The following is a 16,192-nucleotide window of genomic DNA, read 5'->3' on the forward strand; positions in this document are numbered from 1 at the left end:
GGGGGGGGGGGGGGGGGGTCATTAGAGGCTCTTTTAAAGGATCGCAACCATTTGTTTATTTCCTCTTCTGTCCACCAGCTGCTGCTACCCGGCATGGATTTACTGACTCAACAACATTCTCAGGTGCCTTCCTGCTCTTGTCAGGGGAGATGATTACAAGGTTGGAAGAGTGGAAGATTACAGGAACGTGACCCATGTGAAGAAACTTGGGACACATGTGATGGGCATGTGTGAGCTTCATACATTTGTGTTATTTGTTCATTAAGAAAAACAGGAATACAGTCTGTAGTTAAACAGGTTGTAGCTGTGAAATATAATAATAGGAGGTGGCAAATCCAGGTCCAGAAAGTGAAAACCCTGCCCCAGTTTGGTTTTAGCCATTGATGCTTGCTAGCTAGCTAGCTAGCTCCCTAGCAGGCTAACGAGCACCATGCTAGCCAGCTAGCACCTGGGGCTAAAGTCAAACTATGGCAGGGTTTTTACTTTCAAAACCTGGATTTGCCACCTCTGTGACTATTCCAGAAACTTATGAAATCAAATTATTCTTGGCAAAGAAAGACCCCCCCCCCATTAAAACTTTATGGTTGTACCCTTGTAGAAAGAAGTTAACCACTAGATTTTAAAAATAAAATCAAGCACAACTACTGTGTTCAGACACTTTATTGTGTCAGTCGGTTTCATTTTTGGTTCTATTTGGCTGAAGAAAAAAACTAAGCAAAACACACTTGTTGCTGATTTGATGATGATATAATATGACAGTTTTGAGGCTACTTTTATCGCAAAATTGTGGTTGAGCTCCAAATTGCAGCACTTGTGCTTGCCTCCGCCATAATCCACGCTGTGGTTTGCAAAAGAAGAAGCGTCCCGGCTGCAGACTTTTTAATCTTCAAGGAGGTTTTTGGTATCTGTTGATAGGACTTCCCGCCTGAGGGAAAAATAATAAACTGTGAGTGAGGATGATCAAAAACAATAAACAGAAAATATGCGCGTGACGGGAACTCGGAATAAGAAACATGCGTGTGTCAGATATGTGCCAATAGGCGCTGAGAAGACGTGCCGACGCGGCCTCTGCTCGCAGATTTACGTTCTCATAAAAGCAAACAGCTTCCTCATTTAGGATTCCAGCAAAACATATTTTGCTTCACGTGCAACATTTCGATAAATAACCGACGTGAGGCAGACGAAGAAAGTCCGGTGTGTGACCCGGTTAGGAAAATAGTGCATTTTACAATCTTGACTCACTGTTCGATGCATGTTTCCAAAAGGCTTAGATGAATTTTATAGCAGGAAAAGTTCTGGTTTGTAACAACTTCTCCACTTTCCAGTAACTAAAGTCAGTTTAAAAACCACAACAGAAAGCTCCTACTATTTGCGATTATATTTGTAATGTGGCTTTTTCGTTTCCGTTTGGGTTTTATGTATACTAATTCCTATACAGAGCAGCCTTTCAAATTAAAAGCATGGATTTCAAAACAAGATATAATTAAACATCACACACTAAACAGCTTGAGGAATTTTTACCATAGTAGATATTACTGCATTACTTGAAGCCCTATTGTACTGAATTGAATTCTTTGCACTTCACTGTATTCTTTAAAAAGAAGTTGTACAACCACATATTTTGATTGGGAATTTTTTTTCTGGCCACTGGATTGTTTGTTTCATCTTATTTATGTATTTTTTGACATTCATTTAGTTGTGTGCTCTATGCAAAATGACTTTTATGGGCAAACAAAAAAATGTATAGTTGCCATTAATTAAATTTAATTTTAAGGAAATTAGCTATAGTTGTCATATATATATTATGTCTTTTTTATTATTATTATGTTATCGTTTTTTGTGTGGAAATGTTATGTATCAACTACTAATGGTATCTGCACTTGGTATCGGTATCGGTGAGTGCTGAAGATTTGAGTATCGTCCTTAAAAAAAAAGTGGTATCGAACATCCCTACTTACAAGTGACCCAACTAACAAGTTTTTCAAAACAAGAGGCCTGTATTGTCATTCCCCGTTGACAATTAATGTAAAACTACCGTATTTTCACAACCATAAGGCGCACCGCACTATTGAGCGCACGCACGGTTAAACATACTCTAGCTCAAAACATATGGTAGCATGCTATTATGCTAAAACATATGCTAGTGCTAGCGCGTGTTTTTAAAAAGGCGGACGGAACGGAACAAAAATTAGTTTGGTTGAAGTAACAATGTAAACAGTGAGTTCAGTTGTACTTAATATATAACAATGTACTCACGTTGCTTTTGATAAATTCTAATCCACAAATCAGTCATAGCTTGTAGCTTGTGTCCAAATTCACAAGGCTGGATCCTCCGAAGGTCGAATTTATCCGCTGCATGACGTCACTCATGGCGTGACGCACGACTTGAATATGAATGGATTGTCATTACTGCTTGTCGGTAACTCATTGACCGACAATCCATTCATTTGTAAATCAGTCATACATCCGTGCGTGCTGTGGAGTCGCGCTGGGAGTGACGTCATGCAGCCAACAAATTCGGCCTTTGCCGCACTTTATTTTTCACAGCAGCAGAGAGATGTGCGCATTTGAGTCACGGAGATCAGGAAGGAAAGGTGATGCGTGGGGAAAAAACAATATGGTGTCTTGAGTATGTGGTGTCGACTTCCACTACTTCAAAGTGACTTTTGCGATTTATGTTGCTGTAAGTGCACGTTGTTCAATAAAGCATTTAAAAAAAGAAAGGAAAAAATGGAAACAAATACACTACTGTGTGTAGTAGTTTAGCCTGGACACCCCTTTGCATTTGGTATTGTCCATCTCCCTCACTCAGACCGCTCTGTTTTGGAGTGTGCTGTCAATCAAACAATTAACTTGTAAGTGTCTCGTTAAGCTAAAACAAGTAAAAAAATAAAAAGAGGACACATGCTCACTGAACATGCATGCTTTAGCGACATGGCATAAGTTTGAACACAACAAATCACGATTGGCAGAGCGAACACGTGGGGTGGTGGGGCAGGGGAGAGGAGGGGCTGGAGCACACGCCACCAACAAGCTGACTCTTCCGGGCTCCGGGTGGCGGAGTGGTACCGTCCCTTGCCCACGATGCAAATTGGCGCGGGTTCGCTTCCCCGCCTGGGAAGTGACTCTTCATTCTAAGGTAGGCTTAAGGTAAGGTTTCTTGTATATAAGCAATGTGTGCGGGAAGTCCTCTCTGTCGGTCACACTTTGGTCCTTGGTTTACACACAAAACAAAACGGTGAATACAACTGCAAACCAAATAAAAAGCACAAAAACTCAAATGAAACACAACAACAACAAAAACAAATACAAAAAAATAAACTAAAAAAAAGCACAAACCTAATAAAAAGCACAAAAACACAAATGAAAAAGCACAAATCAAAAACAAATACAAAAGCATGAAAAACAGCGAATAAAAAGCAAAACAAATACAAACAACATACTAAAAAAAAACACAAATGACAAACAAAAAATAAACTTAAAAAAAGCAAAAAAACAACAAATACAAACAAAAAAAATCACAAAGCAAAAAAACACAAATGAAGCACTACAGCAAATAAAAAAATAAAATAAAAAAAGTTTAAACAAAAAAAAATCACAAATATGCAAACCAAATAAAAAGCACAAAAACACAAATGAAACACAACAGCCAATACAAAACCAAAACAGAATGAAAAAAATTACAAATCAACAAACAAAAAATAAATACATCACACAAACAAAAACAATACAAAATCACACAAAAAAAAAAAAATTTTTTTTGCAAAACCACAAACACAAAAAGGTGGAAGCACGGAAGTTCAGTGTAGTGGTAAGGCATACGGCACTTCGATCAATGTACATTTTGCGGAGAGTGGGTTCGAGCCTCGTTTTGGGCAAAATCCTTTCTGGCACTTAATATGATTTATTTTATTTTAATAATAATACAAATTATTTGTGAAACTAAGAGTTGTTTTAAAATTTGCAGGCAAGGTAAATAAAAAGAGAACATTTTGTTGCCAAAAGCAAGGCTCGAACCCACTCGCAAAATGAACGGTTTACTACTACACTGTCCAGCCACCCTATAAAAGCTTTACCATCTTATGATTTCTAATAAATCTGCCATGTTCATTTTCTCTCTAACTATCTCACAAAATTAAACGGCTAACGCTACTATAAAACTGTAATATCTATTATTTCTAAATATTTTAAGCACATGTAAACTGTGCTTAGCTGTGCTGTTAGTAGGCGGTACTTTCGTCCAATCACATTCCTTGGATCCCCCACGTAAGCACCACTTCCAAAATGTTGTTGTGTTTCATCATTTGTTAACGTGTTTCGGGGTTTTGTGTTTGCGATTACTTTTGTTTTTTGTTTCATATTTTGTGTTGGTGTTTTTTGATTTGTTTGCGATTATGTTTTGTTGATTTGTTTTGTATTTTGTGTTTGTGTTTTTGTTTTGTTTTTGTGTTTGCGATTCCATTTTTGTGTTTGCGATTACTTTTGTTTTTGTGATTTTTTTTTAAATTGCTGTTTTTTGTTTTTTATTTAGTTTGTGTTTTTTGGTTTGCAGTCGTGTTCACTTTTTTTGTTTTTGCGTTTTGCACTTCAGGGCCACCGTACGCCTCACTATTAGGCGCACCGTCGATTTTTGAGAAAATTTAAGTGCGCCTTATAGTCGTGAAAATACGGTAACTCAATCCGCCCGCTCAGCCCTTGTCAGCCTCACATGTGTAGCAGCATCAAGCTTCTGGAAAATCGAAGAGACAGTCTTATCAAGCAAAAATTTCCACCCTGTCAGACAAACATAAAACCAAAGAAACCAATAAAACACCAAGAAAACGAATCCCCAACCCAGAGGTAATTACTTACACACTCCGTTCAGTAATCATCTCTGAGATTTACGAATGTCAGCAGGGATGTCAGCGACGACTTTAAAGTGGTGAAAACTTCATAAAGTCCAAATGATGGAGCGAGCGTAAATCGCGCTCACGAGTTCACAATCGGGTCGAGGTTGAGCGCAAAAAGCGGGGCTACAACTGTTTGGCTTGTAAGCACCTGTATGCGAGACAGTATTTGTGTCAAAGTCAATTTCCCCGTTTCTGCGCTCGAAGCTGCGGACAGACGCTGGAAGGCGTGTAAGTTGTGGGGGGGAAACATGAGCATGAACGTCCCCTACAGTCATCAATATGTCACAGGCGGGGGGCTCGGTGGGGCTATTATCATGCTGCCTCGCGATGACTATTAGAAATATGAGCTCGATGTTGGTTTGAAATTGCGCTAGTATCGAAAAGCTCTCAACACATTTACCTTAAACAATCCTCTAAGCCGTGCATGTCAAACTCATTTGAATTCAGGGGCCACTTTCACTTTCACTTTCAATTTCAGAATGTCATTTAACTAATTCACTCCCAGCCATTTTCACTAAAGCAACCCCCTTCGCTCCCAGCTGTTTTACTGGATTTTGACTTATTTTGCAAGGCCCACAGAATATTGTGTTCTATTGCTATAAAAACATGGAACCTACCAAAAGAAAGATTAGAGTCTCTTCTTTCATCAGGAAAAAATAAGAAGTATATTTGTATCTGTTTTGCAACAAATAGCATTAGAATATAGCTAAGTTTCATCATTATTCACAAACCTGTTTAAAACTCTGGGAAAAAGCGCCTGTTTGCAACATGGCCCTGACTGATCTCTTATACTCTGCTCCCACCTGCTGGCCGCTTTTTGTAATAACTGACATTGCTTTAAGCGACCTCTTCAGGTCAGAAGCTTCATCAAAACCTGTTTGCTCTAGCATAAAAAAAAAACATTTAAAAAACGTTTTTGGGGAGTGCAGGACAAAGTATTTAAAAAAACGTATTTATATGTTTTTGTGTTTGGTGTGGAGGCCATTTGGGGGCCAGAGTGCACCCCTTGTCGGCCCCTAAGTCATTGATTGATTTCCAATTAGAGATCAAAAATCCTTCTAGAGCAGATTGTGTTGCTCTTCCGACGAGCTTCTCTTAATGGTCTCGGAATCATGTCTGCAAGAAGCTGGAATTTTCTTACATGCTAACGTTTTCCCTCCAGCGGTCCCCGTTCCTCCAGCAAGATTGCCTTTCTCTCTATCTGAAAAAAAAATATATCATCTGCACTCAATCTAAATAATTATCCTGAGCAAAAAGCACAGCAGAGCCAGCGTAAGAGGTGCGGGGGATTGGAGCGCGGAGGCTACTGGCAAATCAGCAGCCTGTGCTTGTTATTAGTCATCTCTGCTGCCTTGGAAAGATGGTTTGGGATTCGCGCCACGAGCTGATGTGGCTCCAGTGCCTGAAAATCAAAGCCTTACGACGAGCAGTCATCGGCGTTAGGGTGTCTATCAAACGTCTTCTTATTTAGACATTTCGACATTAGCTTAACAAAAACTGTCAAAAAAAGATGACAAACTCATTTTTTTCTGTTGCTGTCAGAGGGTGAGAATGCCTCCTCGGAGTTTTTGTGCTGCATTCAAGAGTTTCGGTCCAAAGTCGCCCCACACGCGGCGTAAACTAAAAAGACCCGATTGGACTCCAGGGCTCCGGCTGAACAACAAATCCGCAGGGGAACTGACAGCCGTCCTCAGATGAATATCTCCGTGTTTTCAATTTCAACTTCACCCCCGAGAATTGCGCGTCGTCGCGTTCCAGACGTCTCCGAAAAGCCCTTTTGTAGTTGAATGATGGTCCCGAAAAAAGAAAATAATCAAAAGTCCTCCTAGACTTCTCGTCTTTATTTACGTACCGACCTTTAAAGGAACGTGGTGTCGTAATGTGACCTTAAGATAACACTTTCAAAAATCATGTTGTCTTGGCTTGTAATAATAAGTCTGACACGACGGTGACCTCGGATCACCTGCTTTCGCAGTTCGTGTGTTAGCATTAGCGTCGGTGCTAATGTTCCAGTTCATAGTTGTGTGCTGTGTGTGTTCGCTACAACAATAAGAGAATGTTTATTTCCAGACACGATGATATAACACAGATGCGTTCTATTAGCGTTTGGCTCGGGCGTCTTTAGCTTCTGACTAACGTGTTTGTCGCTGATCAAATGCACATTTATCACTGCTGTCAATTTGTATTTACCACTAATGGAGGTATATTTCATCTCAACAGTGGAGGGGGGGGGGGGGGGGGGTCAGTATTGAGATGTAACCAAGTACAAATACTTTATTACTGTGCTAAAGTAGATTTTTCAGGTATCTGTACGTGAGTATGTTTTCTGGATGACTTTTCATCTTTACTCCCTACATTTGAAAACTACGACGGATTAGGGCCACGTATAAATATCTTTTTTAGAGGGTGGGGGCAATATTCCGAGAGAAAAAACGTACAAATTTGCCACTTTATAAAGTGGCAAATTTGCGACTTAATAGTGTGGCAGATTTGCGAGAAAAAAATCTTACGAGAAATACAAGCAGCGTAGCTATAGTCCAATGTGACGATTCGTTGGTGGTTAATGGGACACTGTTTATAAAATGAAAAGGAAGGATTATTCTTTATTTTGCCCCCGCCCTCTAAAAATATATATTTATATGTGGCCCTAATACGCCATCGTAGAAAACAGATAAGCACTTCGTACAATTTTTTTCAACGATATAAAAAAAATTCAAGTCACTATAAATGTCCTCTTTTCTATTTCAGTGTCGGGCTGCTTTTATCACCCGTGATGTAAAAACCGAACTCCTAGAGAAGGCGGTTGAGCAACGCCAGAGAAAGTCTACCTGGGGAGCTGTAGAAGTTCCCGTCTGGAACTACATTCACCGGCTGCTTCGGAGAGAGTTTAAGTACTTTTGCCAACCTCCCTGTAATGCTGAAAACAATTTTACAGTATCGGAGGTCCTCGGTTCATGCCAGAGGTTACTTCCCAACACTGGCATTACAATGAAATCATCAAATAGCGCCTGTTTGCGTCATATGGGCGTCTCCTCAATGCTGAAGACAGTCTGGACTTCAGACAGTTTGGACTTCAGACAGTTTGGACTTCAGACAGTTGTTTCTTGATGAATATACGCAGCCGTCAGACAAAATAGAAACACGTCTGAGTTGTCTGGCAGTGCCGGCAGTTTTCAATGGAGCAACGGATGGACTCGTTCCCCCCATATTGTCAACCTGCTGGACCTCGAAAAACCGCAATGATGATGTTCAACAGTACACGAGGCCATAGATAAGCAGGGGGGGGGGGGGGGGTGTTTAGTAAACCGCTCCCTCTTTGACTTTAGTTTTGAAAGATTTACGGTACAAATCGACGCCGGCTGCCAAAAGCGTTAGCCTCACAAGACAGGACGGCCTCCAACCACCTGCATCGCTGTAGATGCCAACTGTACAAAACAGCACATCCTTTTCTTTTTTTTTACCCCCTTCAGACAGTACAGACTCTGAAATGTACATAACTCATTCACTCGCAGCCATTTTCACTGAAGCAACCCCCTTCGCTCCCGGCTGTTTTACTGGATTTTGACCGATTTTGCAAGGCCCACGGAATATTGTGTACTATTGCTATAAAAACAAAAGTATATTTGCATCTGTTTTCTTTTTTCAGCAATTAGCATCAGAATATAGCTACGTTTCGTCATTATTCACCAATCTGTTTAAAACAGTGGGGAAAATAATTCTTTGCAATATTGCCCTGGTTGATTTCGTATACTCTGCTGCCACCTGCGGGCTGTTTTTGTAATAACTACCATTGCTTCAAGCATTCTCTTCAGTTCTGAGGCTGCATCAAAGCCTTCTGTATGCTCTAGCATAAAAAAAAAAACATTAAAAAAACATATGAATACGTCATTGGGACCATGGATATCTGTTTTTAATTGAAGGGGGGAGTAAAAAGTTGTCCAAAAATTTAATTAAATACTCAAGTTAAATACAGTACTTTGTTACTCCCCCAGCCCACCACCGCTAGCCATATGCTAAACATTGATTAGCATAAAAGCTGTGAAGAGATTCCAGTGGCCGCAAAGTACACTTTTAGGTTAGGAAACACTCCGCCTCGGAATATTAGCGCTGTTTTTTTAAGTCTTCTATTTCATTCCCGCAACCAAAACCCAGACATTCTCCACCGGGCTGTTGTCTTTGAAGACTTATTCTTTTATATTCTGGAACATTTTTCTCTTTGGGTCTTCCACCATGTTTTTAAATGTTTTTTCCCCGTGTCTAAACGACAGGCGTGTTTGGATTTTCCAAGTAAAAGTCATTTTATGATCGCAAAAGTCTTCCAAGAGACAATTATCTTCCATTGGAGTAAATGCAGCTCAGTTTTGGGGTTTGTTTCTAGTTTTTAGTGTTAATTGTCCAAGAATAGACCGGCTAAATACTTCAAAAAAAAATTCCACCATGTTTTTATATGCTTTTTGGAAAAAAGAAAGTAAAAATCTAAAAGACAGGCTTGTTGGATTTTCCAAGTAAAAGTCATTTTATGATTGTTAAACATTTTCCAAAAGACAATCATCATTCATTCGGGTAAAAACAGCTCGGTTGTATTTTTTATTAATTTTTTTGCTACTGGTCTTCAATCTTACTTTTCAAAGAATAGAAAAACTACTATTAAGTCCAACATTTCTCTCTTTTGGTCTTCCATGCTTTTATACGCTTTGTTTAATCATGCGTTAACAACAGCCTTGGTTGATTTAGGAAGTAAAAGCCCTTTCATGATCATCAAAAGGCTTCTCAAAGACTTGAACCGAGCCTACTATCATTTGTGACACTGGTTGATGGTCATGTTTTTCTAATTTCAACATTTCCCTTTGTAAATAAATACATGTGATATGTATTCATGCGTTGCATGTTGTCATCATGAACTCCTTGAATGGCCTTCACTTTGGAAGCCTTTTTCCTGCTCTTATTATAAATCAAGTAATTAACGGCAGACTTGCTCAAAACTAACAAGAACAACCACAACAATTCATCGGTAGCCCCGGACTTCTCCTTAGCCAATCGCAGGGCACATAGACACCAAAAAATTATATATTCACACACAAATGCGATTTAGTCTTCAATGAACATGAGATGCGCGTTTGTATGCGGAAGCCGAAGTACTCATTGAAAACATTCAAGGTTCATCCGTTCTATTTTTGCATACAGTAACTGGTGGTCAAGAAAGCGGCAGGTACCTTCTCATGACACTCCTCATACGTTATCTTCGCCTCTTCATCAGTGTCCCATGAGGATGGACTGTTTCTGAGGACATAAGGAATTGTATTCAATTTCAGATATTATATTTGTACCACTTTAATAACTCAAGATGATGTGATGGTCTGCCGTCATGTTCGAATGATTACCATTAGTGTTCTTCCGATACTGTTTTTTTTTTTCCCCGATACACAATTTTGCAGTATCAGCTGATACCGTACCGATACCTAGTGTTTTTTTTTTCCAACATGAAAAAGCTGCCCTGCCATTGGTTCAGAGGATTCAAGGGCCAATAGGATATCTCGGCTCGGCATGCAATGAACACGTCACACATCAGTGAATATCGTGCACAAGCAAGATACAAGATGCTGCATCCAAAGTCCTATATTAGCGTCGGAAATGATGGTATCAGCATGTTAGTACTTGCCGATACGGCTGTTTTAATGCAGTATCGGGGCCTCTCCCAATACCAATATCGGAACAACACTAATTACAATTCAAATAGGGCAAGTAAGAGTGGATTGCACGTTCCTGCTCACCTGTTCCAGCAATCGTGGCCCTGTAGGGGGCAGTTTTGCATCTTTTGGAGCACATCACACGGATTCCGTTGTTTCACCTTTTCTAGTGTGTGGACTTGCTGACGTAGACCTTCTTTCTCCTCCAAAAAACTGTCTTTAAAGCTGAAAAAATAATAATGCATTCAGACAAATGTTAGTCGTCTGCATATTATTTATTGTTAACTAATTCACTGCCATTGACGGCTATAGACGTCAAAAATTCATTTGAACTATTTCTATTAGTTTTAAAAAAAATTCCCACTTTTGTTAACAAGAGTATGAAAACCTCGAAAAAAAATTATTGTACATTTAGAACAGATATAAAATTTGTGATTAATCAAAAGTTAACTAGTGAAGTCATGCGATTAATTATGAGTAAACAATGTAATCGCCTGATGGCCCTAATTTTTAATAATCTTTTTTTTTTTTTTTTTTTTAAGAAAACATTATTAAGAATTAGGCGCGTCATTTTTTTCGTAATTAATCGCATGATTTCACTAGTTAACTCACCATTAATCACACTATTTATATATCTGTTCTAAATATACAATAATTTTTTTCTAGGTTTTCATACTCTTGTTAACAAAAGTGGGAAAAAATGCTAAACTAATAGAAATAGTTCAAATGAATTTTTTTAACATCTATAGCTGTCAATGGCAGTGAATGAGTTAATATTATAGTTTCACCCATTCACTTAAAAAAAAACTAGCCTTTTTCTCCACCAAAACACTGAAAGTACTTACATTTGAGCAAGTCTGTTTTGTTAAAAAATGGGGCAATATTTGCTAATTCAAGCAAGATTATGCATTCATCTAAAAAGCTTCTGTCTAAATTTAACATCAAACCTATTTTCTGGTTGACTTGAATCCAAAATGACATTTGAACAATATTGTTCACCTCCCCCTTTCGCTTTCCACATGAAACGTGTCTAAACTGTGAACATTTGACCTCGGCGTGTTCAGGCAGCGTCCCACCTTTTGACGCGCGCCATCCAGTAGCGCTGTTGCTGACACAGCCACTCAAACTGCTCCAGCGTTTGCTGGAGCTTCCTTGCACGGCTGTCATTCTCCCATCGCAGAGCTCTCACCTCAGAAACAGCATCATTCATTATTATTAATAGCTGCACTAATAACCAGGAAGTAGTCAACAACAACTAAAGCAGCTCTTTAATACAGGTTCATGTTCTCATTGGGCTTTTTTTGTGTGTTATGTACGCCACTTGGCTTATGCGCAATGAAGGGTAATTGTGGATTTTGGACGGTTTGTGGTTTGATTGACTGGAGTTTGGAGTTGTCCAGGTCAAGTGTAAATAAAAAAAATAAAAAGAAAGAAGAAAATCTTGACAGGTAGGAATGTTTCATATGATTTTCCCCGATTGCTAATGTAGCGTTTTATCATTCCTGGATGAACTTGGCTTCACGCTTGACAAAGACAAATAAATAACACTTGCACTTTTTAAACTTCCATTGCAGGCTTGTACAAACCTGACACCTGCTGGACAATAGAGGCAATGCAGAGTATTGCATAGTATGTGAAGGTTACTTAAGGGAAGCTTGACTCATTGAGCCAATTTCAGCGGTAAAAAGTCAATCAATTTGGTAACTTCATGAATTTTCGTGTAGTTTTAATACCTTTAAAAATATATATTTTTTAAACTTGCTGTCGACGGAACATGACATCACCTGTGCTGAGGAGGTAGGTAACAACCAATCATGGCTCAGTTTGCTGACCAAAGCCAGAAAACAGGTGAGCCATGATTGGTCATTACCTACTTCCTCAGCACAGGTGATGTCATCATCAGTGGACAGCAAGTGGAAACTTTAGTTTTTAAAGGTATTAATGGCCTACAAAAAAATAATGTCGTTATCAAATCCATTCTGGTCAAAATACGAACTTTTTATTGCTGAAAACGCCTCAATGAATCAAGTATCCATTTACTTATATGTATTACGGTATTCCAATTTTTTTCTCATCCTATAGGATAAATGAATGTGCTGTATATAGTACATGACATGTTTTTTTGTTTGTTTATATAATGATAGTTTTATTTACATGATGGAAATAAATCGCCGAATCTTGCCTTCACAAAGAAAATAATGCACATTTTTAGGCCCATATATTATTGGTTAAAGAGAAAATTCTGATTTTTTCATTTATTATTACAGTATTGCAGTTATTATTCCTCACCTGTTCCTCATGTGTAAAACGTGAATCCATCAGCTCCGTTGCCAGCATCTTGTTGGCATCACGAAGCTGCTCCAACTCTGCCGTCTTACTGTTGGCCACAAGACATGAGGAACATATCAGTGCATATTCACATTATTTGATTTGATCTGTTACTAATATTAAGGTCACCACAATAGAGGCAAAATGTTGGAAACAGCAGTGCAGAAAACTACAACCACATTAACTCATTCACTGCCATTGACGGCTATAGACGTCAAAAATTCATTTGAACTATTTCTATTAGGGTTTTTTTCAACTTTTGTTAACAAGAGTAAGAAAACCTAGAACAAATGTTTTATTGTACATTTAGAACAGATATAAAATTTGTGATTAATCTTGAGTTAACTAGTTGTCATGTGATTAATTACAATTAAAAATGTTAATCGCCTGATGCCCCTAATTAAAAAAAAAAGAAAAGAATATTAAAAATTAGGGATGTCAGACAATTATTTTTTTAAATTGTAATTAATTGCATGACTTCAATAGTTAACTCACGATTAATCACAAATTTTACATCTGTTCTAAATGTACAATATTTTTATGTTTTATGTTTTCATACTCTTGTTAACAAAAGTGGAGAAAAAAATGTGAAACTAATAGAAATAGTTCAAATGAATTTTTGACGTCTATAGCCGTCAGTGGCAGGGAATGAGTTAATAATTTTACATTTGCAGCTCTGCTTGGAGGCCCTCATCCAGTGTGTCACTGCAGTTGGCCCCGGCGTGCAGCTCCTCCACCAGGCTCTGCAGCTGCAACTCGGAGTTCTGGAGGCACTGCAGCTCCGTGCACACTTGACGCAGCAGCTCGGCATCGCGATCGCTATCCCGCGCCAGGACCGTCACACGCTGCTGTAGCAATTCCACCAACTCCTACATACGTGACGAGAGGGAAATAGATGGGTGGATTGATCATAGATAATAAAATAGATAGAGGCGATAAAGTGGATACACGCGCTAGAGTCGAGATCCTGTACGTCAAAATGATTTTGTCAAGAAAACGCCTCAGGGTCAAGGAGTTCAAGGCATGCCTATACCTGATGCATTAGTCAGTCGGTTGTGCCAGCCCAAATTCCTGTCAAATTTAAATGTTTATAAGAACACCTGGTGGTTAAGGGCCAAGCTGGAAATGGGGTTTCACAAAACAGCTCGTTTCCAATACAGAATTATTATTTTTTTAAAGGCCTAAATACATAATGCACTAACTAAAATCGATTCATTTTCAATGTGTGTCAAAAGTATGCAAAAAAAAAAAAAAAGTTTACTGCCACACATCTGTATTTATTTACACACGGTTAATAATACTTCATGGCACAGTCAATCGAGTGAACTAATAGCAAGCTAAGGTGCTTTGTTACTGTTATTAGATTAGATCCCACAATGGGGAAATTTGAAACATATGGTCAATACAGGTAACAAAATATGAGTAGTGTGAAGAGAATTTCTCTCGGGTTCACTTTCTAACCCTCACCTTACTACAATGTGAGTCTTGTGAGAACTACGTTCTGTGCGCTACATACTTTGCTCGGTTGAAAACGTACTACAACACAACAATGAGTGAGGCACTGATGTCATATTTGATATACTATCTTACTGTAAATAGAATGATCAAAAATATCCAAAGGCTATTTCAAGTTAAAAACAAAACAAAAAACACACACACGAAGATGTTTTGCATGCCATTGTATTCGAGATTTTTTTAAATGGTAAATTAGTTTTCCTCCTATTTTATATTTGTTATGTACATTTCAACTGGAGTAACGAGATCTGCCCTAAGCAACCTATTTTGCATTGTACACATTCAAACTGCATTACCCCCCGACCAGTCCCAAGCCCAAGAAAAGACCTGAGAATCAGGAAGGGCATCCAGTGTATAAAATCTGTGCCAATAAATAAACAAATAAATAAATAAAACAAAATGAAAATATCATGACTCGCTGTGGTGACCCCTAATGTGACACGTTAGGAGCTGCAACAACTGCATATTTCATGTGGAGTACCACAAGGCTCTGTCCTGGGTCTCATATTAGTTTCATTGCATATATTTCCACTAAACAATTTTTTTTGTATTGGGAAAACAATAGTAACCCTGCGTTGTTTTTCTTTTTTTTCTGCCTGTGTTCAAAGCTAACCATATTGGCCAGCGTCCTACTAAAATTCTTAAAACTATCAGATGTTCTTTAGAATATTAACTACCAACAAAAGGTGCACCTTGGTCCAATTTTTCAGTGACAACACGTAAATCATGGTAAATTACAGTATCCCTACGCTAGGGGGTGGGTGGTATATAACTTTACAATGACACATTTAGCCTATTTCATTTTAATGAAGCGGTCTGCACCTGCTGCTGGTGGATGGTGCCGATAAGCTGGTCCTGTGTCCTCCTGAGCTCCACGTTGCTCTTCTCCAGCTGGAGAAGTTGAGCAGCCAGCGCTTGGAAGTCATTCTGTCGCTTCTTCTCCCTTTCCCTGGACAACAGGACTTCCCTGTCTGACACAGCTGCGACCACGCGAAGCCACGCTCAATCACTTTCACAGCATGAATGCATTATAAATCATGTTCTCATATTCACATGCAAACGACGGTCTACTTAAAACCTCATTTGAAGGCACATGAAGCGTCTGCTTACCTTTGTCTCGAGCCAAACGCGTGCACTTGGCTGTCAGATACTGGATCTGCCCATAGTCTTCATCCTTCTGTGCTCGGAAAAACCTCCTCATGACCCGTCTTCGGTTTAACTCTGTCGCCACCTTTGCATGATCCTCGATTGGAAGCGCCCTGTTGAAGTCAACACCTACCAGACCTCTCCTTTAGGGGTCTTAAAGGAGCACTGGAGGATATCGATTGAGGGCATCTGAGTGAGCTGTTGACTAAACAGAGGCGAGGCTGCTGGATGTGCTTAGGCCCACTATTTTTTTTTTCTTTTTATGCACTTACTTGAGAAGTGACTAATAACTAAGGTGTTCTGCAAATTAAAAAAAAAAAAAAAAAGTTGGGGCATGTCGTGTCGAGCATGCCGGGTTTATAGCAAGTCAAAACATTTCCATTTTAAAGGCATAACATTAAAGTCCACGCCTGAGGGAAATACAGCTGGCAAGTAATAACACATCTTGAGTCTGATGTTAATGAGACACAACACTTAAATAAGGAAACAATAGCTTATGCTTAACTTAGAGAGAAGTGGATTGTGCTTCCAATTGTGAAAAATGCTTCCTGTACTGTGGCTGTGTGAAGGCGTCAATGTCTCGCCAGCAGAGGGAGACAAAAGCCAGAATGAAAAAGTCATCCAGTA

General features: G+C 39.0%; 1 protein-coding gene across 1 annotated transcript; it reads right to left on the reverse strand.

Moving 5' to 3' along the window:
- Positions 1–645: 645 nt before the first annotated feature.
- Positions 646–15,795, reverse strand: LOC147168855 (uncharacterized). The gene is made up of 8 exons (XM_086085341.1): positions 15,530–15,795; positions 15,242–15,399; positions 13,571–13,773; positions 12,866–12,953; positions 11,653–11,765; positions 10,661–10,801; positions 10,103–10,169; positions 646–925 (listed from the first exon to the last, which is right to left on the reverse strand). The coding sequence occupies exons 1-8, from the start codon at positions 15,618–15,620 to the stop codon at positions 887–889; spliced, it is 900 nt and encodes a 299-aa protein (XP_085941467.1). The 5' UTR covers positions 15,621–15,795; the 3' UTR covers positions 646–886.
- Between the last annotated feature and the right edge of the window lie 397 nt (positions 15,796–16,192).

Source organism: Leptonotus elevatus, chromosome 9 (assembly GCF_054856555.1).
Source record: "Leptonotus elevatus isolate MCC_2025b chromosome 9, RoL_Lele_1.0, whole genome shotgun sequence".
In the NCBI taxonomy this organism is placed as follows: domain Eukaryota; kingdom Metazoa; phylum Chordata; class Actinopteri; order Syngnathiformes; family Syngnathidae; genus Leptonotus; species Leptonotus elevatus.

Bases quoted from the DNA above. Each gene is read 5' to 3' on its own strand.
- LOC147168855 (XM_086085341.1), bottom strand. From the start codon at position 15,620: ATGAGGAGGTTTTTCCGAGCACAGAAGGATGAAGACTATGGGCAGATC. The intron at 10,170-10,660 runs GTGAGCAGGAAC...TTATGTCCTCAG, and splicing joins GGCCACGATTGCTGGAACAG to AAACAGTCCATCCTCATGGG. The intron at 926-10,102 runs GTACCTGCCGCT...TTTTTCCCTCAG, and splicing joins ATGAGGAGTGTCATGAGAAG to GCGGGAAGTCCTATCAACAG.